At 33.0% G+C, this 22,510-nt stretch overlaps 10 protein-coding genes across 10 annotated transcripts; 8 read left to right on the top strand and 2 right to left on the bottom strand.

Annotated features, from left to right (window-relative positions):
- Nucleotides 1–270: 270 nt before the first annotated feature.
- On the top strand, nt 271–2,754 carry BN7_3495 (uncharacterized protein; the record flags this gene model as incomplete). The annotated part of the gene is made up of 1 exon (XM_011275887.1): nt 271–2,754. One exon carries the CDS (start codon nt 271–273, stop codon nt 2,752–2,754), a length of 2,484 nt encoding a protein of 827 aa, XP_011274189.1.
- A 649-nt stretch (nt 2,755–3,403) lies between these two features.
- Nucleotides 3,404–3,991, top strand: BN7_3494 (uncharacterized protein; the record flags this gene model as incomplete). The annotated part of the gene is made up of 2 exons (XM_011275886.1): nt 3,404–3,578; nt 3,654–3,991. 2 exons carry the CDS (start codon nt 3,404–3,406, stop codon nt 3,989–3,991), a joined length of 513 nt encoding a protein of 170 aa, XP_011274188.1.
- A 430-nt stretch (nt 3,992–4,421) lies between these two features.
- BN7_3493 (putative monooxygenase) lies at nt 4,422–5,939 on the top strand (the record flags this gene model as incomplete). The annotated part of the gene is made up of 1 exon (XM_011275885.1): nt 4,422–5,939. The coding sequence occupies one exon, from the start codon at nt 4,422–4,424 to the stop codon at nt 5,937–5,939; it is 1,518 nt and encodes a 505-aa protein (XP_011274187.1).
- A 630-nt stretch (nt 5,940–6,569) lies between these two features.
- On the top strand, nt 6,570–8,069 carry BN7_3492 (Alkanesulfonate monooxygenase; the record flags this gene model as incomplete). The annotated part of the gene is made up of 1 exon (XM_011275884.1): nt 6,570–8,069. One exon carries the CDS (start codon nt 6,570–6,572, stop codon nt 8,067–8,069), a length of 1,500 nt encoding a protein of 499 aa, XP_011274186.1.
- A 289-nt stretch (nt 8,070–8,358) lies between these two features.
- Nucleotides 8,359–9,882, top strand: BN7_3491 (Flavin-containing monooxygenase; the record flags this gene model as incomplete). The annotated part of the gene is made up of 1 exon (XM_011275883.1): nt 8,359–9,882. The coding sequence occupies one exon, from the start codon at nt 8,359–8,361 to the stop codon at nt 9,880–9,882; it is 1,524 nt and encodes a 507-aa protein (XP_011274185.1).
- Nucleotides 9,883–9,986: 104 nt separating this feature from the next.
- RNQ1 (prion domain-containing protein RNQ1) lies at nt 9,987–11,063 on the bottom strand (the record flags this gene model as incomplete). Its single annotated transcript, XM_011275882.1, has 1 exon — nt 9,987–11,063. One exon carries the CDS (start codon nt 11,061–11,063, stop codon nt 9,987–9,989), a length of 1,077 nt encoding a protein of 358 aa, XP_011274184.1.
- A 609-nt stretch (nt 11,064–11,672) lies between these two features.
- Nucleotides 11,673–13,091, top strand: MIC60 (Mic60p; the record flags this gene model as incomplete). Its single annotated transcript, XM_011275881.1, has 1 exon — nt 11,673–13,091. One exon carries the CDS (start codon nt 11,673–11,675, stop codon nt 13,089–13,091), a length of 1,419 nt encoding a protein of 472 aa, XP_011274183.1.
- A 399-nt stretch (nt 13,092–13,490) lies between these two features.
- On the bottom strand, nt 13,491–14,423 carry BN7_3488 (Rab family GTPase YPT52; the record flags this gene model as incomplete). The annotated part of the gene is made up of 2 exons (XM_011275880.1): nt 13,491–14,150; nt 14,364–14,423. 2 exons carry the CDS (start codon nt 14,421–14,423, stop codon nt 13,491–13,493), a joined length of 720 nt encoding a protein of 239 aa, XP_011274182.1.
- A 257-nt stretch (nt 14,424–14,680) lies between these two features.
- Nucleotides 14,681–18,313, top strand: SCP160 (Scp160p; the record flags this gene model as incomplete). Its single annotated transcript, XM_011275879.1, has 1 exon — nt 14,681–18,313. The coding sequence occupies one exon, from the start codon at nt 14,681–14,683 to the stop codon at nt 18,311–18,313; it is 3,633 nt and encodes a 1,210-aa protein (XP_011274181.1).
- A 399-nt stretch (nt 18,314–18,712) lies between these two features.
- AIP5 (Aip5p) lies at nt 18,713–22,459 on the top strand (the record flags this gene model as incomplete). The annotated part of the gene is made up of 1 exon (XM_011275878.1): nt 18,713–22,459. The coding sequence occupies one exon, from the start codon at nt 18,713–18,715 to the stop codon at nt 22,457–22,459; it is 3,747 nt and encodes a 1,248-aa protein (XP_011274180.1).
- Between the last annotated feature and the right edge of the window lie 51 nt (nt 22,460–22,510).

Here is a 22,510-nt window from a genome sequence, read left to right as displayed (position 1 = left end):
TATATTCCAGACTCTAGCTCATCTTCCATTGTTACTTTGGCTTCTGACTCATTTATTTACTCTTTTACCCAAAGTTCTGATATTTCTTTAGAATCATCAACAGGTTCCACTTATAAGTCAAGTCAGCTCTCTCTATCAGAATCCCAAACAACTGTTTCACAGAGCTCACTGGGTGCTGACCCCTCAAGTTCAGGGTTGTCAACTAAAACAGACTCTGATACAGTCTTATATTCAAGTGATTTAGCATCATCAATCGGATCAAGCTCTGGTATGGTAGGTTCTAGTTCCGCTTATACTTCTTCAGGTTCATCATCATCATCGTCTGTTGTTTTATCAAGCTTGAACTCATTGGTTTCATCATCATCATCATCTGTTGTTACATCAAGCTTAAACTCCTTGGTTCCATCCTCATCATCCTCATCATCATCATCATCATTATCGTCATCTGGAACATCCTTATTGGCATCATATCTTTCTGGAAGTTCAATCACAAAATCATCGTTTACACTGGCACCAGGGCGTACATCCACCAGCATAGCGTCTTCCTCTGTCTCCAAATCTAATGATTATTCAAACTTGAGCAGTGGTACAGCATCGGGATCATTATTGTCAAGCTCGATTTATTTTTCCAGTCGAAGTTCTAATAAGCCAGAAGCATCTTCAGTTAGTTCACTTGCTTCACTGTCATTGCCTGATACATCATTAAGCACTGATATCCCAGGATCCAGTGTTATAAGTAATAGCATTATTACTGAAGCTGAATCATCTTCATCTGTTACTGTCTCCATTTCAAATCCAGGCTTCACCTCTTCAGAGTCGTCCACATACGTTTCTGTTTCTGAATCAACTTCACCATCATTTGAATCAAATCCATCATCATCAAATACTCAAGTCTCGTTTGCATCAGATGCTCAATCCTCATCAGTTTCTAACATCCAAATGTCATCAGTTTCAGATATCCATCCAGAATCTTCATCATCAATGTCAGATTACCAAACATCTACATTATTGTTACTTTCATCTACAAGTTCACCTGCTCTGTCAACTACAAAATCTACGGAAATTTCACAACTTTCATCTTCATTAAATGTTTTGAGTTCAACAAGTCATATCGCTTCATCAATTACTACAATTACGATTGCTCCTATCAAGACATTTACATCAACTGTGAAATCATCTAATACATCATCTGCTAAAGCAAGTGAAAATGATGTTTCATCAACATCCGATGTTGTTCACTCAAGTTATTCAACTGCTTCTCAATCTGAACCAAAATCTGCTGATTCCTCATCAGATCAATTGTCATTATCAAATTCAATTAGTATTGAATCCACATCATCAAGTTACGTTAGAACAGGAACTGAGTCAGAGATTATTGCTTCTTCATCAAGCCCATTACTTTCAGATATATCATCAATGACTCAAATATCGTCCATGGCTTCCAGCATTGAATACCCTACTTCCACCAACAACAATGGAAGTAAATCATCATCTTCATCCTCATCCGATGAAGCTTACTGCTCAACATGTGTTTATACCCCAGATCCTTCTAACACAGGTGTTTCCGAAACATCAAGAGATTTCTCTTCAGGAACATTATCTGGTGTTAATTCAGAAAGCTGTTCCACATGCTCCACTGACGTTGTTACTGCTTCATCTTACATGGCATCCACTGGCTCAACACTTTCATCTTCTACAGATTCCGCTTCATCATCTTTATACTCTAAAGGGACACCTGGTACCTCTTCAAGAAAATCTGGAGCTGCTTTCACTGCTCATCCATCAAGCACAAATGATATTTCAGAACATAGTACTGAAAGTATTTCCAATACATTGGTCTCCAGTAAAATTGCTTCACAAGTGTCAACTGACTCTCATAGTGGAATTCCAAGTGTTTCTCAAGACTTCTCAACAGATTTAAAATCTACAAAATCACTTGAAACCAAATCAGATGGCTCTTTGATAACTGTTACTTCAACTATTACCATTCTTCCAAATTCCTCAAAACATACCAATACAGATACCAGTTCAAGTGTCAATATAGTCCAAGGATCCAATACAATGGTCTCCACAATTACTATTACAACAGTTGTATCCCCATCCCAGACAACAGCCGTTGATATACCCGCTGCTACTACAAACACACCACCATCGGGCACCAATATTGTTCCACATGCTACAGGTTACACTAATTCAAACGGTGGTATTGATAATGGTACTGGTAATGGTAATAATTCAAAGCCTAATGAAAGCAATAGTGATTCAAACAATCATCTCTATACACAATCAACTCCAGCTACCTCAACGTCAACACCTTCCAATGATAGTCTCAACAATGGTTCCAACAATAGTTCCAACAATGGTTCGAACAATAGCTCTAACAATGGTTCCAACAATAGTTCCAACAATAGTTTTAACAATGGTTCCAACAATAGTTCCAACAACGATTTTAATAATGTCTCGAATGGTGGTTCAAATCTCAATAATTTGGGACACCAATCCTCTACATTCACTGAAACATTACAATCACAAGTTATCAACACTCCAAGTCCTCAAACCTCATCAAGTAGCTCAAATACACCTTCCACTACAATCACAGCTATTCCAACCACATTGTCCACTTCAGTCTCACAACAAACATCAACTTTTGGCTCAGGTGAAAAAACCATTGTTTCTGTCAGTTCATTTGAAGGCTCAGCATCTACATTTAATATCTCTAAGTTCTTCTTCTTAGTTTTGCTCTTTTTAATTTAAACACGACCTTTTCATTTGGTTTTGAACTTTCAACTAATTTTATTTTACTTTTCTTCTTTTGCACGCTAATTATAATTATAGATTTGTTTTTTTTTGATTCATAATTCATCTCTTTGACCATATGTTTTTTTCTGATTTCACCTTTACATTTTGCACTATTGTGGTGCACATCTTATTATATATTATATTATTATACATGATTACTTTTAATGACACAAATAACATATATGTTCAAAGTATTTTACCTCCTCTTTTACATCAGATCATCGGTTTAGAAAGTAGATATATATAGCTAATTCACGTACTAGAGTTTGGCATTACCTTTCTTCACTTGGTACAAATTTATTGTTAGACGTACGTATTCTACTTCTACCTAGGAATTTTATACCTGTCAAAAGCGCATATATTTTTACTTACGTACGGCCATTTCAATTAAACGCTATTTATCTTGAGAACTAGGCTCTTTCCTGTTATACTGTTAGTATATTGGTGGTTAGGCAGAAGTACTTCGGTCAAAGCTCCTTGCTCGTGCATAAACCATATTCGTACAACATCCCGAACAAAAATAACAAAAATGTCAACTAACTATGATCAACTCTTCCCCTATAAAGCAAATATTCTTAGACGGTAATCAATTAATTCAGTCAGGATGGATTTCAGAAATGATGATTTACACATAGTCACTTATCTCTCAAGGTGTTTAAGCGAAGCGCTTCAAAACTCAAAGAATAGAACTTCTAAAATTGAAGAGTCGTTAAAGAAAATTTCCAAATATACAGATTCTAATACAGATCAACTATTCAGACAAGAACCTGATAAAGACCGTCTTCAGGATGAATCAAACATTGAAAAGCTTAGGGTGGAGAATTTGGAGTTAATGCTTGAGATTGAATGACAAGACTACATCTCTAAGAAATGGGAGCAAGTTCTTCAACAAAATGAGAATGTGCTTGAAACAGTCAAGGAATGGATCAATGAAAACCCTGAACTACTTACGAAAAATGTTCTTGACCTAGAAGATCAATTGAATGACCTAAAGCTCCAATATAGAAACAGCAGAATAGGTGTATTGAATGATGTCAAAATCTCTGAACATAAAATTGAGCTAGTCTATGGTGCTTTGCAAAGCATTTTAAAAGAAATGGAATCCAGTGAAAGCACCAAGCAACAATACATTAACAAAAGAGATGAATTGGTCAAGGCTATAGCAAAATTAGACCGTCAGCTGAACATATAAATGAACTATACCACTGGCTTCTCATTAAACCTTTGGAGTTGTTGCTAACGGATCAGAATGGTACCATTGACATTGAAGGATATAGAGGATTATTAAGGGATTAACATTAACAAGAGTTCAATTAACTTTTTGCATCATTAGTGGAGATTCAAATGGAATTGATTTGATGCATAGTTATAAGATCTCATGATTAATAAGGCTTTCTTTAAGATTCTTCTGATATCTATCTACTATTACTATTTTGAGACGCGAACGCCACATATATGAGCCATAGTCAAAGATTAATATTCCCTTCTCGAGGTACACACCCAATTGATGAAACATTGATAAAGAAGATATTTCCCAGAATTTAACATTGAGTGCCCATTTTATCTTAAATGGAAACTTTCTACTGTGACAAATTGTGTTTACTTCAAATACTCATTTCAAAATGTCAGAACCACCAACAAAGAAAGCTAGAAGAACCAAACGAACAGAACCATTGATTATAAACTTCTTTGAAGCTTTAACACCTGTTTTACATGCACCAGGTCAATGGAGAAACCCAATAGATCAATCAAGAAACTATACCAAACCTGAATACTGGATAAAGATTGCTCAATTAGCAGAACGTGGTAAATTACATGGTCTTTTCTTTGGTGATAGTTTAGCTGTTTACGGTGGTTATAAATCACAAGGTCTTGGTGGTCCATATAATTATGAAGAAGCTGCTAAAAGTGGTAACAATTTTCCAAAAAATGATCCAACAGCTTATATATCAGCTCTTGCAATTAGCACCAAGAACATCTCCTTTGGAATCACTTGTTCCACATTGAGTGAACATCCTTATCATTTTGCCAGAAGATATTCAACATTAGATCACATCACTGGTGGTAGAATGGGTTGGAATGTTGTTACTTCTTTCTTACCATCAGCAGGAAGACAATTAGCACCAGATGGTAAATTGGCTCAAAAGGAACTTAGATATGAAAAGGCTGATGAATACTTGCAAGTTTTTTATGAATTATTGTTATCATCGTGGAGAGATGATGGTGTTGTCTTTGATAGGGAACGTGGTGTCTTCTCAGACCCAGAAGCGATTAGAGAAATCAATTTTGACGGTACTCATTATAGAGTTCCTGGTCCCCAAATCTCTGAACCATCACCTCAAAGAATCCCTGTTATCATCCAAGCTGGTGCTTCACCAAAAGGGTTGTTATTAGGTGCTAAACATGCTGAATTGATTTATGTTGGTGCTAGACAACCAGAAGTTGTTAAAGAGAAAATCGACGCTACAAAAAAATTAGCCAAAGAAAAATTTGGTAGAGATCCAAGCCATATCAAATTCGTAACAAGAGCTTCCGTTGTTTTAGGCAAAACTCATGAAGAAGCCATTGGTAAATATGAAGAGATAAAAAAATACAATGACCCAGAAGGCATTTATGTTCAGATGGGTGGTGGAGGTTTAGATATTTCTAAATTTTCTGATGATGAAGATTTGACTACAGTTGATGACCCACAAGCAAAGTCCACTGCTTTAAGTTTTCATTCAATTTTTCCAGGAGAAACCATTACTAAAAAATTTATTGCTGAGCATTATCATGATCATAATACCTTATTTGTTGATACAGCAGAAGAAGTTGCGGATCAAATTGAAGATTTTGTTGAGAAATCAGGAATTGATGGATTCAATTTCACTAATCTTGTTCTACCACAAACTTTTGAAGATATTGTGGATTTATTAATTCCAGAATTACAAGAAAGAGGTTTAGCCCAAAAAGAATATGCTGTCGATGGTGGTACATACAGAGAACAAATATATAGAGAAAAAGGACATACATTTGTTCCAGAAGATCATTATGCTTATCCATTAAGATGGAAAGCTGGTGTTTCTAAAGAAGAATTTGAAGAACATGTTGCGAAACTAAAAGAAGCCCAAAAGAAGTATGCTATCAAGGCCGATGAGTAACTTGTGTACACATATACTAATTCTATATAATCCTTAAAAATCAACGAATAGACGTGTTTCTCATACAAAGTTTCATTCGTAAATTGAGCTTTATTCGATCTGTCGTTCTATCGGGTGTATACACAAAAATGGAAACTTTCCGTATTTGGAAATATCATGAAGTTTTTTTTTTTCAAATCCACATCAACTATTAATATGAATTGGAATTCGTAGTACTTGAACAAACTCAGAGATATCTTACCAGTAGCTAGCTTGAAGTTGAATCGAATACAAGTTCTCAACTGATATCAGGGGATATCACGCAAATGCAGCTTCCTTAACCACAGTTTATGAACTGATAAATAAATTGATAGATGTTGTTCTATACTGCTGATTAATTACAAAAATGCCACAGTTCTGACATTATTAGGTTTTAAAATCCACAGTTAGATCAGACTATGATAAGTTTCTGGTGAAGGTTCGATTTACAACGTTATTTCGGTTTCGGGACTGACATCTGAATTATTGTTGAAATTTTATAAGCTTGAAATGTTTTCTTACTTGGAAACAGTTAAATACGTCTTAAGCTGCTATTTTCATTCAATTGACCATTACAAACAAGTTGAGATAAAATAGACACAACACCACACGATGACTGAACCACAATCAAAAAAACTAAAGAAGACCAAAAGAACAGAGCCTTTGATTCTCAACTTCTTTCAAGCTTTGACACCTGTCTTACATGCTCCAGGTCAATGGAGGAATCCAAGAGATCAATCAAGAGATTATACAAAACCTGAATACTGGATCAAAATTGCCCAATTGGCTGAAAAGGGTAAACTTCACGGTATTTTCTTTGGTGATAGTTTAGCAATTTATGGTGGGTATAAATCCCAAGGTCTTGGTGGTGCATATAACTATGAAGAAGCTGCTAAAAGTGGTAACAATTTTCCAAAAAATGACCCAACAGCTTATATCTCAGCTTTAGCCATAACTACAAAGAATGTTTCATTTGGTATTACTTGCTCTACATTAACTGAACATCCTTATCATTTTGCTAGAAGATACTCAACCCTAGACCATATCACTGGTGGTAGAATGGGTTGGAACGTTGTCACTTCTTTCTTACCTTCCGCTGGTAGACAATTATCCCCAGATAATAAATTACCAGAAAAGGATTTGAGATATGAAAAAGCTGATGAGTATTTACAAGTCTTCTATGAATTGTTGTTATCCTCATGGAGAGATGATGGTGTTGTTTTCGATAGAGAAAATGGTGTCTTTTCAGATCCAGAGGCCATCAGAGAAATTAACTTTGATGGTAAATTTTTCAAAGTTCCAGGTCCTCAAATTTCAGAACCATCACCACAAAGGATTCCATTGATTATTCAAGCTGGTTCTTCACCAAAAGGTCAAAGATTAGGTGCAAAACATGGTGAATTAATTTTCCTTGGAAGTCCAACCCCAGAAGAAACCAAGAAGAAGATTGAGTTTACTAAGAAATTAGCAAAAGAGGAATTTGGTAGAAATCCTGATAATTTGAAATTCGTCACTATTGCATCAGCTGTCTTAGGTAGAACACATGAAGAAGCTGTTACAAAATATAAAGAGTTAGATTTATACAAAGATGCTGAAGGAATATATACTCAATTGGGTGGTGGTGGTTTTGACTTCTCCAAATTTGATGACGATGAAGATTTGAGCAAAGTTGATGACCCATCAATTAAGGGGTTTGCAGCAAGTTATGCTACAAAATACCCAGGTGAGATTATCACAAAAAAATTTATTGTTGACAATTACCATACTGGAGCTTTCGTTGGTACTCCTCAAGAAGTTGCAGACCAAATTGAAGATTATGTTGAAAGATCTGGTGTTGATGGTTTCAATTTTACAAACATTGTTTTCCCTGAAAATTTTGAAGATCTTGTTGAACTTTTAATTCCTGAATTACAAGAAAGAGGCTTGGCTCAAAAGGAGTATGCAGTTGATGGTGGTACTTATAGGGAACAAGTCTATAGACAAAAAGGTCATACGTTTGTTCCAGAAGACCATTATGCTTATGATTTGAGATGGAAGGCTGGTGTTTCCAAAGAAGAGTTTGAAGAACATGTTGCCAAAGTCAAGAAGGAACAAGAAAAGTATGCGATTTAATGAGCCAATATCTTGTCATTTAATCAAATTATAATTAATAAAACAATACGAAATGGATAACTCACAAAAAATTGTAGTTTTTTCTTTTTTATATCTGATAGATCTGAATTGATTTATAATACTCGTGTATGTTGTTGCCTAGGTTTCGGATTTAAATATGATCTATATCGAACGATCATTAATTATATAAATGGTAAGCCACATTCATGATATTTAAAACACTTACAAAGGGTTTATTTCTACCCTTTATAAAGCAGAACTAATTAAAGACTTGGAGGCCAATAAATAAATGGCATTTAAAGAGATTGCAGTGATAGGGGCAGGTGGTATTGCAGGCTTAGCTAGTATATTCGAGCTACTTCATGTCGACAACAATGGGACATCAACAATAGGAAAAGGGCGAGCTCAAGATCCAGCGTTTACTAAGATTGTTGGGTTCGAGCAAAAGGGTGATGTTGGTGGTGTTTGGAATGTGGAAGGTTATAAAACTGATTCAGAGCTTTCTTCTCAAGACATTTTAGATACTGAACATTATAATGATGTTAATACTTTAAGGCCGAAGCATAAACTTCAACCTTCATTTGATAAATTGATCAATACAAGTGTTGATAATTGGGTAGAAACTGAAAAGGATGAGTCTTACCTACAATGGAAAGGTAGTGCAGTATATCCCAGATTATACACCAATACACCTGAATTCTCGTTGAGATATTCAACAATGGAGAAAGCGAATGATAGGGTTAAGGATCTAGATCCCTTTTTAACTCATCAAGCCTTACATCAAAGACTTCAAACATTTGCTGATCAAAATGATCTGAAGCAAAATATAAGATTCAATAGTGAAGTGGTCAAAGCTGATAAGATAGACGGTAAGTGGAGATTGTTAATAAGAGTAGAGAAAGACGCTAAAGATTATTGGTATACTGAATTTTTCGATGCTGTTATTGTTTCACAAGGTTTCTTCTCTGTACCATTCATACCACTTATCAAAGGCCTTTCTGAGTATAATAAAAGATATCCAGGCGCTATATTACACTCAAAATCTTATAGAGACCCACAAAGGTTTAAAGATAAGAAAGTCGTAATTTTGGGTGGTAATATTTCCACAATTGATATTGGACAATATTTAGCACCAGTTGCAAAAGAAGTAATCATAAGTAGAAATACATCAAAATCGGCACCAGCACCATGGATGGATCGATGTGTTCAAAGTTTTCCAAATGTGTCAAGAATTAAAGAATTTTTACCAGATACTAAAGAAATTGTTCTACAAAGTGGTCATAGATTACAAAATGTTGATAATGTAATCTTAGCAACTGGGTATCATGTTAAATCACCAATATTTGATGATGATGTCTTGGAGTATTCAATCCCATCAGGTCAAGACAGTGCAACTTCAAGATCAAGAGCAAGAAATAATTACCTTCATACATTCAATATTGAAGATCCTTCAATAGCATTTGTTGGACGATTAGTTGTTCAAGCTGCTTGTAGAAATGCTGAAGCTGAAGCTGCAGCTATTGCAGGTGTATGGAGTGGATATAGTAAGTTACCTTCTAAAGAGGAACAATATGAATGGGAACTTCAAAAAATCATTAGTGCAGGTGGTGAAGAATATTTTCATTGGGAAGATTTTTACACTGTGAAGGAAACTTTTTATGATGTTATAAAGCAATATTACCCTAAAGATAGGCCAGATCCTATTGGTAATGAACTTGATGATTTCAAAGATTATGAATATTCTCTGAATTCTTTTGAAAGACTGTTCAATGATTTCAAAAATGGTAAAATAGAAGTTGATCATGAATTTTAAGTATTGCATTATTATGTACATTTGATTCATTTTAATTAGAACTTAAAAATTAGACATTAATATACAATAGATTTTAAAAAATGGCACTGTGACATAATGTCCGATTAATATCTACCACCATAACCACCTTGATTATTACCATAACCACCTTGGCCTCCATAACCACCTTGACCACCTTGGTTACCACCATGGTTACCACCTTGAGATCCACCAGCAAATTGGTTTATAATACCACCTAATCCACCTAATCCAGATCCACCAGATGATGATCCACCATAACCACCTTGTTGACCACCATAACCACCTTGATTACCATGTTGACCACCACTTGAACCACCAGCAAGTGAACCTAGTAAGCCGCCAAGGCCTGAACCACCTGAAGAACCACCACCGTAGCCACCACCGTAACTACCTTGTTGGCCTCCATAACCACCTTGACTACCATGTTGACCACCACTTGAACCACCAGCAAGAGAGCCTAATAAACCACCTAATCCTGATCCACCACTTTGAGAGTTACCTGAACCTCCATAGTAATCACCGGCACCGTTACCACCTTGATTTGGTCTACCACCACTTGAACCACCAGCTAAACCAGATAATAACCTACCTAACCCACCAGAACTTTGTTGTTGTTGTTGAGGTCTACCACCACTACCAAATTGTGAAATTAAAGAACTCAATCCACCTGATGAACCACCACCACTACTACCACCTAATAAGCCTGCTAATGATGAAGCACTGAACCCACCAGAACCTGTTTTAGAGCCACCCATAACAGAGGCTAGAAGTGCTAATTTACCAAATTGACTTGATCCACCTGAAGAACCACCACTTAATAATCCATTTAATAAAGTACCTGAAATATCTCTTGAATTTGAATCACCTAAATCTCTTGAATTTGTTGAATCCAAGTTATTAACAACATGATGTGAAATGTATTCAATTAATTCATCAATCTTGGAACTTTCTTGAGGTGATGGGTTTTGATTTGAAGCTTCTTTCAAATCTTCAACAGCTCTTTCATGATCATTATTACCGATATGAGCAACTGCACGAGTAATTAACGCTCTTGGAGATGATCCTGAACCTAAAGCTTGACTTAAAACACCAACTGCTTGGTTATGTTGACCTTGATCAATCAATTGTTCAGCTTGTCCAATGGCTTGTTCTAATGACATTTTGGTATATTACTTTGAATTTATCAATTGGATTTTAATTTGAAAGTTGTTGAAACTATTTTAATTTGAAACGAATTCACTTGGTGATATTTCATCTTTGATCAAAGCGTATGCGCAACAAAATGTCAACAAATTGCACATAATATTTGAGCATTTCCAATTTCAAAGGGGAACTTGAATAGAAGTGAACAATTTAAATAAGATATTATCACAGTATTGAACTAATAGTTAATCGTTAAAGTCTTCTCATAACTTTATTGTCATTTTCCACTTTTTTATACTAAATTTCAATCATTATGTCTCGTGAAACCTTGTAATTACACCATGAATTTCGATAAAACACCACAGTAAAATTTGGAAAATACCATAATTTTTCCAATAAACAGCATCAAATAACCCCATTTCAACTATAAAACCTCGATAATAACAATCTTTATACATAATACTACACAATATCACCACTTATTACCCCTTTAGGAAATCAAGCCTCTGCTCCGAAACAATCAAATTGATTGGATTTTGGAAAAAAAGCGAAATTTGGAAGCTTTAATCCATAGTAAATAAAACAAAGAGGTGAATTAGATCTCAGTTGAAATAACAAATAAAATCATGTTCCGTACCACTGTTGGGAAGACTGTGCTCAACTTAACCTTGGCCACCAGTGCTATTTATGGTGGTGGTGTTGCTCTTTCACTTAAAAATGATGCTTTTAATGAATTGTTTACTGATAATGTCCCATTAGCTGAAGATATTGTTGATTATATTCAATCATTTGAAACAACTAAAAAAGATTATAATATTCAAAATTTTAAAGAAAAATTTGGTGAATTAGAGAAAACTCTTGATGTTCCAAAATCTGGTTTAATTGCACAAAAAGTTGATAGTATTAAAGAAAATTTAACTAAAAAAGTTTCAAAAGATGATGAAAAATCATCAACAAAACAAGTTGAAAATGTTATTCAACCAAAGATTCAATTAAAACCAATAGAATTAAAAGCTCAAGATCCAAAATTACAAAAAGTTATTACTGAATTCAATTCATTGATTGGTAAAATCAATAATGGTTCCACATCAAATGATGATTCATTTGTTAAAATTGTAGAATCAATTGGTGATTTAGATAAAAATTTAAATGTTTTACAACAAAAACAAAATGAAGAATTAACTAGTCAAATTAAAGAAGCTATTGCTAAAAAGGAAAAAGAAGTTTTAAATTCATTTACTGATGAATTCAATTCAATTACCAAGAGAATTGAAAAACAACATCAAGATAAATTAATTGAAGAAATTTCTCAAAAAACTAAAGTTATTTCAGCTCATTATGAAAACATTGTTAAGACAAATCAAATCAATGCAACAAGACAATTTACCGAATTAATTGAAAAAACTATTGAAAATGAACGTGAAGGTAAATATTCAAAATTTAATGAATTAAATTCAAAATTAGAAAATTTACAAAAATTAGTTTTAACAATTGATTCACATTTAAATAATTCAGAATTAAAATCAAAATTACAATTATCATTAAATAAATTGAAAAATAAATTAAATTCAAATAAAAATGAAAATTTTACTGTGGAAATTGCAGAATTAAATAAATTAGCTAAAGAATCTGAGAATAAAGTTATTGCATCAGCAATTAATTCAATTGATCCAGAAACTATAAAGACTGGATTATTAACAAATTCACAAATTATTTCAAGATTTCATTTATTAATTCCTGAATTAAGATCTGCATCATTATTACCACCAAATGCTGGATTATTAGGTCATTTATCATCATTATTATTTTCAAAATTTTTATTAAGTAAAGAAGGTCATGTTGAAGGTAAAGATATTGAAAGTGTTATTTCAAGAGTTGATAATTATTTAATTTCAAATCAATTAGATGATGCAGTGGAGGAAATTGCAAATTTAAAAGGTTGGAATAGAAAATTAGCAGATGATTGGTTAATTGAAAGTAGAAAAAGATTAGAAGTTGAATTTTTAGTTAATTTGATTGATTTAGAAAGTAGAACTTTATTCTAGATCTAGATAAATATATAAAAATAGATATTCATTCATATAGCATATGAGAAAATTAAAAACAAAAAACAAAAAAGAAAACAACTAGCTTTATATAGTATTTAATATAAATAAAACTTTGATATTATGGAAATCATTTTTGTAGATGACAGCTACATGTATATATGTTTATGCATATTGTAAAAAAAATTGATTAAATACCGATAAAATACGTTATAAACACCATATGAAACACAAACTATTATAAAAAAAAAATTGAAACGCAAAATTATTGAATGAAAAATTGTATATATCCGTTATCATGACTTAACCTATACTATATTTAGCTATTGGTATTTAATATACTTAGCTATTTTATGAGATGAGGTTTTTGATGGCAAAATAAAATATAGTTTATCTTGATTAAGAACAACATGAATTTTTTTGATTATTTGTACTTGGTCTTTGTAAATCAACACCTTTATTTTGTAATCTATTTGGTTTTAATTGAGATTCTAATGGTAATTTTTCAGCAATTTTAGTGAAAATTTCTTTAATACCTTCACCAGATTTTGCACTAACTTCAAAAAATAATAAACCTTCTTCTGATGCAAAAGTTTCAGCAATTTCTTTTGGAACTTGTCTTTGAGATTCTAAATCTACCTTGTTACCAGCTAATGCAATAACAATATCTTGGTTTGCTTGTCTTTGTAATTCTTTAGTCCAAGCTTTTGCTCTTTCTAATGAAGATTCTTGAGTAATATCATATACAACAATAGCAGCATTTGCATTTCTATAATACATTGGAGCTAATGATTTATAACGTTCTTGACCAGCAGTATCCCAAATTTCAAATTTTATGGTGGTAGTATCATCTAATTGGATTGTTTGTGTTAAAAAGGCAGCACCAATAGTTGATTCTCTAAAATCATCAAATGAATCTTTAACAAATCTATGAACCACAGAGGATTTACCCACTGCCGATTCTCCCAAAAGAACTAGTTTGAACTGGGCAAAGCGTGTTTCTGGAGATGTGTTGGTGGCCATTATTCTGTTGTATTCAGTCTGTATCTCTGTGATGATCTATATCAATAACCTGATCAATATGAATCTAATCAAATGGTAAAAAGCATTCAAAAGTTCACAATTTTGATACAACAACTCATTAATTTTAAAATCAACAATTCCAAATTACGTAATCACTTCGCGAATTGTTTTGATTTCCATGAAAAACATCTTTTATTTAAACAAAATCCACACATTTCAAGAAAAGTTCACCATTTTAACAAACCATACGCTTTTATTTCCTCGTTTGAATTCACTGTTTGTGTGCTGTCTGATTGAATTGCTGCTCATTGTTTTGCTTGCTTTCTCTTTTACCGCCAAAGTGTGTTTTTGTGAGTATTCTTTTTTTTTGAGATCTTAAACGATCTCAATAGCACCACGTCATTGATTATGATATTTCAACAACATAATTGAGTCTTGAACAAGATATACTAACAATTACGTGTTTCCAGTATCCATCAGAGCTGCTTATACTATCAAAACTCCAAGAAGTTCTGTTTTTCTCTCCTGTTTGAACGTCGTTGCTATCTCTCTCTGTTTGTCCAAGAATGTCTGCTGAATTAGATCAAGCTCATGTCGAGCCATCCGTTGATGCTCAAGAATTGAACGGTAACAATGCTGTTTCTGATGCTGTTGATCCTACTGAAACTGCTGCTACCTCTACTACTGATGCTGGCGACGCTACCGTTGATGCTGATGCCAGTGATGCTGAAGTTGATGCTGAAGAATCAACCAATACCGAATGGGTTCCAAAAAAGGAAGAAGTTCCACCTCCATCAATCAATGATGAAACTGCATTCCCTGCCCTTGGTGGTTCTTCTGGTGCTTCTGCTTCTCCAATCTCTTGGGGTCCTTCCATGAAAACTAGTCCTGTTCCAGCTTTAGCCAAAAAATCAGCTACAAGAGCTAAAGGTTCTACTATTCAAGATGCTTTTAATATTGTTTCTGAATTAAGTTTAAACGTTTCTAAAATTGAATTTTCCAAAATTATTAATGAATTGAAAAAAAATTATGGTGTTTCAATTGAATCAACTTTATCTTCAATTACCAAAACTAGATCTTTTATTGTTAGTGGTAAACCAAAAGATGTTCCAGTTGTTAAAAAGGAATTAATTCGTCGTTTAACTAAACCAGTTCAAGTTCGTTTCAAAATCCCTTCAAGAACTAGATCTGCTGTTATTGGTTCTTCTGGTAAAAATTTAAAACCAATCATTGAATCTACTCAAACAAGAATCAACATTGAAAGAAATTCATCACCAGCTCCAGGTCAATCAAATGATAATGATGAAGATGATGAAATCGAAGTTACTATCGATGGTGATGTTGAAGGTGTTGAAGATGCTAAATCACGTATCTTACATATTGTTAATGAAGAAACTAAAAATTTAACAACAAGAATTAATGTTCCTGAAGAAATTGTTAAATTTGTTGAAAATTTTAATGTTAATGAAGATAATTTAAAAATTTCAGGTCCAAATAAAAATAATGTTATTTCTTTACAAGGTCTTAGAGATGATGTTTTAATTAAAAAAGCTGAAATTTTATCACAATTGGAAACTTTAAAAATTAAAGTTAAATCTGAAGTTAAAATCATTCCAAAACAATTCCATGATGCTATTTTACCAAATGAAATCTTGAAACAGTTTAACGTTGTTGTTGAATTACCAGATCGTGATGCTGATGATGAATCTGTTTCATTTATTGGTTTACAATCAAACATTGAAAAAGCTATTGCTTTTGCTAAATCTGAAACTGGTAAAGTTTCAATTGAAATTTTAGATATTTCAAAAGCTCATGGTGGTAATGTTCATCATGCTGCTTCTTTAGCTGCTTATTTTGCTTATTCAGGTTTAATTAATAAAATTGGTACTGAAAATGATACTAAAATTTCAATTCCAAGTTATAAAAAATTAAGTACTCAAGGTTTAAGATCTGTTGGTATTACATTAACTTCATCAACTGATAAATTAGATTCTAAAAAAATTGCAAGAAAACAAATTGTTGAACAAGTTAACAAATTACCACCATCTCGTGTTCAATATATCACTGATATTAGCTCATTCTTTAGTAAACAAGTTGGTTCAGCTGTGGAAACTTCTTCTAAAGCTCAAAATGTTGCAGTTGTTCCATTCTCTCATTTATCTCAAGGTAATACTAATGAAATTATCTTAATCGCCTTAGATAATGAAGATGATGAATTTGCTCCATCTCAAGATGAAATTAATGAAAGATTATCAAAAGTTAATGAATCATTAAATGAATTAAGAAAACTTCAAGCTGATTTGAAAACTACCACCTTAGATGTTTCAAATGATAAACAACAATTTATTGAAGGTCCAAAAGGTACAACTTTAAAAGCCCTATTAAAATCATTTGAAGAAGCTTCATCTTCAATCATTATTAAATTACATTCAAATGGTGAATCTGAATCATTAGATCAAGTTTATTTACAAGGTAATAAATCAGATGTCGCTAAAGCTGAAAAGGAAATTAATAACTTATTAAAAGATGCTGAAAATGTTAAAGATATTTATAGTTATTCAAATGAAGTTTCAGTTCCAGCTAATGTTTTATCAAGATTAATTGGTAAAAACGGTGCTAATTTAAATGCTTTAAGAGATCAATTTAGTGTTTCTATTGATGTTGAAGATAATGCATCTGGTGAAAAAGCTTCATTAAAAATTACCGGTTATAAATATAATGTTGAAGAAGCTAAAACTCATATTCAACAATCATCAAAAAGATGGGCTGATGAAATTACTAAAACTTTACATATCCAACAAAAATACCATGGTTCTTTAATTGGTGCTGGTGGTCAATACGCCAAAAGATTACAAGATAAATATCATGTTAGAATTATCTTTACTCAAGGTTCAGATGATGTTGTCATTAGAGGTCCATCAAGAGGTGCTGTTAAAGCTGAAGAAGAAATTAAAGAATTATTAGATTATTTAATTGATAATGGTTATACCAAAGAATTACAAGTTCCAACCAAATCTTTATCAAGAGTTATTGGTAAAAGTGGTGAAACTATTAGAGGTATTGCTACTGATGCTGGTATTGAAATTGATGTTCAAAACCAAGGTGATAAAGCTGGTGAATATACCACTATTTTATTAACTGGTACTAGAAAAGGTTTGAAAGAAGCGGAATCAAGTATCTTAGCTATTGTTAAAGAAGTTGAAGACACCATTACTGTTGAATTAGAAGTTGAACCAAAATACTATAGAGATATTTTAGGTCCAAAAGGTGTTACCAAGAATGCTATTATTGCTAAGGCTGGTGGTTCTGAAGATCAACAAAGACGTCTATTACAAATTCCAGATCAAGGTTCTTCAGATAAAAAAATTTCATCAACTGGTTCTAAAAAAATTGTTGAATCAATTATTGAACAAGTTAAAGCATTAGTTGCTGAAAAAGAACGTTCAATTGTTGAAACATTATCAGTTCCAAAAGATAAACATAGAGTTATCATTGGTCAAGGTGGTTCAGTTCGTCGTTCATTAGAAACTGAATTTAACGTTAATGTTAACATTCCAAACTCTCAATCTGATTCAACTGATGTTAAAATTACTGGTTTACCAGAAAATGTTGAAAAAGTTAAAGCTAAAATTAATGAATTAACTGCTGATGACTGGAAAGCTTCAGTTGATGTTCCAGCTTATTTACATGCTGCTGTCAGTGAAAGAGGTGCATTTACAAGAAAAGTTAGATTAGATAACAATGTTGAAATTGAACATGGTAATTTATCAGGTCGTGCTCATAAATTATCATCACAATTCCCAACTCCACCAAAAACTGTTATTGGTTCTGATGAAGAAACTATTAAATTCACAATTGATGAAGAATCTGAAGTTAAGAAAGATGATGTTGTTATTCCATGGAGATTAAAAGGTGAAGCTGAAGATGTTGCTAAAGTTGAATCTCAAATTAAATCAAGATTAGAAAAAGTTTCCAAAGATGATACCTCAGCTTTCTTATGGGTTAAAAATCCACAAGTTTTCCGTAAAGTTGTTGGTCCTCAAGGTTCTCGTTTGAATAACATTAGAAGTAAATCAGGTTCTCAAATTTACGTTCCAAGAAATTCTGATAAAGTTAATGATGTTATTTATTTAAGAGGTACTAAAGAATCTTTAGAAAAAGCATATGCTTTATTGAAATCTGAAATTGAAAAGAAATAGAAAGATTTAATCATTTCTTTGATGTAGATGATTCAGTACCATTTTTAAAAGAAAAAAAAAAGATATCCCTGAATTTTTGCATTTCCGTCATATACATACATAGTTATTTAATAATAATTTAGTTAAAATAAAAGAAAATAGTTTGTTGTTTAAAAGTTAAATTCCTTGTAGTTCATTTGATATTTGTGAATCTAGAATGAATCCTGAAATATTTCCTATTTGGGATATTACTCCTTTAGGCTTTTATTATTTTTATTTTGATTTCGTGGAGCTGCCACCAAAATGTTTCATTTTGATGCCAAATTTCCAATAAAGCATCACGAGATAAAGAATTTATTGAAGATATCAACCATCCACATCCAATCACATATATCCTGAAAAGCTACAATCAATTACATCATGTCTGATTCTGGAAGAGAAGAAACTCCATCATTAATTGGTGGAAGTGTCATATCAGGTCAAGATCAAGAATCCACACCAATCTCATCATCAAGATCCCCATCAAAATCTAATGTTAAGAAGGAAAACTCTCATAACAAGGACTATACTTCTGTTAGTGAGTTAAATGATGAAGGGGTATTGCTTCAAGACGATAAAGAGTATGACGATCTGCTTGATGAAACTGGAAAATTGAAACCTTCCGTATCACAGACCTCTACACCAACTACTGAAAAGCCAAAGAAGAAGACTAAAGCAAAACGTAAACCTCCTGCTGCTGAACCAAAAGAGTCTACTGGTGAAAGACCTCAAGATGCTGAAATTTCCTTAGAAGATTTAATTGACTCCCAAATTGCATCAATTTCAGAATTATCAATTGATTTTCAAAAAAGAATTAGTGATAAGAAATCAAAACCAAGAGCTTTAAATTCCTCAAGATCGAGATCAAATAAAAGGAACTCAAAAGTTCCTGAATCAGTTATTGAAAATGATTCATTGCATCAAGTTCCAGCAGGTGCTCCAGAAGGTTCAGATTCACCATTGATTCAATCAAGATCAACTTCAACTGCTCCTAAAGAAAAGAAAAAATCTACCAAAACTTCAGCAGAAAGACCAAATCTTGCCGGAGGTGAATCATATAAAGGTATTAGTTCAGAATATAGACCTGGTAGAAAAGCAGCTCGTGATGATAAAGAAGATGTCTCCTCACCATTAGCTCATACTTCTGAAGATTATTTACGCTCAGTTTCAACATCAAGATCAAGAGTTGCAGATCATCAACCAGATAACAATGAATTATATGATGAGGGTGCCTTACTTCATGATCCTGAACATAAACATGAATTAGATGTTGCTCGTGATGATGCCATTGATAAACTTACTGAGAAGCCAACGAAGGCCACAGCTGTCACTGATGTCACTAAAGATGATGTTCAAGAACAAAAGGAAGAACCTAAATTACCAGTCAGTAAAGATAAAAAGAATGTTGATGATGCTAAAGAGAGGTTAAGAAAACTTTCACAAAATATGCAAAATAAATCTAGAAAATCAAGTGGTAAAGGTCCTGTATCTGGTTCAAGTGAAGGTTCTAAGAAAGCAACTGAACCTGTGCAAGATCCAAAATCTACTGAATCAAATAAGAAACCAACAGATTCTGTTGAAGATGTCGAACCAGAAATTAAATCTATTGTCAAAGATGAAAAAGTTGATGCTGATGCTGATGAAGATTATGATTTTGATGATTCTGTCGTTATTGTTGATGAAAGAACTATCCCTAGTCAAAAGTCACTTGAAGATTTGTCCAAAACATCTGCAAAGCCAAAATCGAAATCAAAATCAAAAGCTAAATCTAAATCTAATTCTAAATCTGAAAATGCTGAACCTAAAGATAGTCATAAAACTAGTACCGCAGAAGCAGAAAGTGATAAAGAAGTTAAACAAAGTGTTGAAGCTAAAGATACTATCGATGAGACTGCTGAAAAGGATATCAAAGTAGAAGAGCCAGTCGTTTCAAAAGATGAGGATTTATTAGAAGCGAAAACTGAACCTGAACAATCAAGTAATGAAAGTGTTACTGATCCAGCAATTGTTCCAGAGATTGAGGATTTGAAAATAGAAGATGTCAAATCCAAAGATCACAAAGCTACTTCAGACTTTGAAAAGGATGATGAATCAAAAGTTTCTAAAGATCTAAATACCGAAAAGCATCAAAAAGATACCAAACCAGTTGAGGTTGAAGAAAAGGATTTGGCCAGTGAAAAATCAACAACTGAGAAAGAACCATCTTCTGATGTTGATTCCACCTCAAAGGCATCAGCTAGTACTGAAAAACAAGAATTAACCAACGAATCACCTGTTGAAAAGAAAACATCTGAATCTGAATCATCTCCATCATCTAAAGATGTGAAGAAAGAAGATTCAAAATCCAAAACTGAAGAATCAAAGACGGTTGAAACACAAACTGGTGATGAAACTGAAGTTCCTAAAGATGTTGCTACTGTTGCCGATGTCAAACCTGTTGAAAAACACTCTGATGTATCTCAAAACGATAAAGACTCTGAACCATCTGAGTTAATCAAGAATGATGTTGTTGAAAAAGAAGCTGAAGAAGCCAAAAAGGATGATGTCAAAGCCGCTGATATTAAAACTCCAGAATCTATTGATAATGAAACAACTTTAGATCAACAGCTAGAAACTGTTGAAGCTTTGGATGCAAACATTAATAAGACTGCTAAAGCTGAAGATGCTGAAGGGTTGAAAGCTACAAAAGAGATCGAAGATAATGATGGCTCAGATGAGGCTCAAGGTCCTAGTGTGACAGAATCTGTAAAAGAAGAAGCTACTAAAGGTGGTGATAATGAAACCATTGAAACTGCTTCTGCTGAAAAGTCATTATCAAAAGATGACAGTGAATCAGTGAAAGATGATCCAGAAGTCAAATCCAAAGTTGAATCAGAATCAGAAACTTTGTCGAAGGATGCTCCAGGTAAAATTCAAAAAGAATCTACTGCTAAAGAGGAAATTGAACAAGAGCTCAAAGATATTACCAAAGATACCAAAGCAACTCTTCCAGATGTCTCTACTTCAAAAGAAGCTGATTCAGAAGATACAAATCTTACTGGCGACACTGATAATACTGGTGTTTCATCTAAAGAAAAAGCTTTAAAGGATTCAAATACAACATTAGAAATCAAGGATAAAAAAACTGAAAAGAATGATAATAAGGATGAAGAAAAGGATGAAGTTGAAGATAATGCTCCTAAATCTGAAACCACAAAGGAATCAGATGATAACAAACCTGCTGACGAAGTTCATGATGATGACGACGATAAAGCTGATGAATCTCATGAAGCTGATGTATCAGCTATTGAAAGTATTTCAAGAGGTGTCAAAGATTTAAATCTAGAACCAAAATTTAAAGAAACTGAAGATGATATCAAAGTTAAGGATCAAAAATCTGAACCAGAATCTTTGAATGTTACAGCTGAAGAGAATTCCGAATCAATAAAAGAACCTGAGGTTCCAAAAGTTGCTGATCCAGCTTCTGAAGCTGAAAGATTAATCAAAGAACTTGAAGATGCTATTGAAGGTGATATTTCTACCGACTCTATTATCAAAGATGAACCAGAATCTTCAACTAATGTGGAAAAAGATGTTGAAAAAGTATCTAAAGATATTATTCCAGAATCTAAACAAGAATCTGATGTCAAGGCTAAAGATCTTGGTCATATTATTGAAAATGATAAAGCTACATCTGAAGTTAATGTTATCCAAGATGATCCCCCAAAAGAAGTTAAACCAGATACCCCAATAACAAAAGAAGTTGAACCTGAAACTCCAAAAATTGAAACCAAACCAGAAGTTCCTTCTGATGATATTGATATTGACCATGAACCAACAAAAGAAGAAATCATGGAATTATTAAAAGATGAACCTGTATATTTATACACTTCATTAGCCGGTGGTGGGTTCCATATGCCACATAGAACAAATAGATTAGCCACAATCCTTACAGGTAATCAAATACCATTCACATATAGAGATTTAGGTACAGATGAAGAAGCCAGAAATGTTTGGCGTCGTTATAGTAGAGGTCGTTTATTACCTGCTGTTGTTAGAGGTAAAGATGATATTATTGGGAATTTCCAAGAGATTGATGAAGCAAATGAGGAATATAGAGTTAGAGAACTTATTTATGAAACATTATAGTTTGATATTTATATAGTTTAATTAAATTATTATTAATTTGATGTTGATTTA

The sequence above is a fragment of the Wickerhamomyces ciferrii genome, contig 00097 (genome assembly GCF_000313485.1).
Source record: "Wickerhamomyces ciferrii WGS project CAIF00000000 data, strain NRRL Y-1031 F-60-10, contig 00097, whole genome shotgun sequence".
Taxonomy (NCBI): Eukaryota; Fungi; Ascomycota; class Saccharomycetes; order Phaffomycetales; family Wickerhamomycetaceae; genus Hansenula; species Hansenula ciferrii.
The sequence above is the reverse complement of the archived record's forward strand: the minus strand, read 5'-3'. Positions and strand labels throughout refer to the sequence as shown.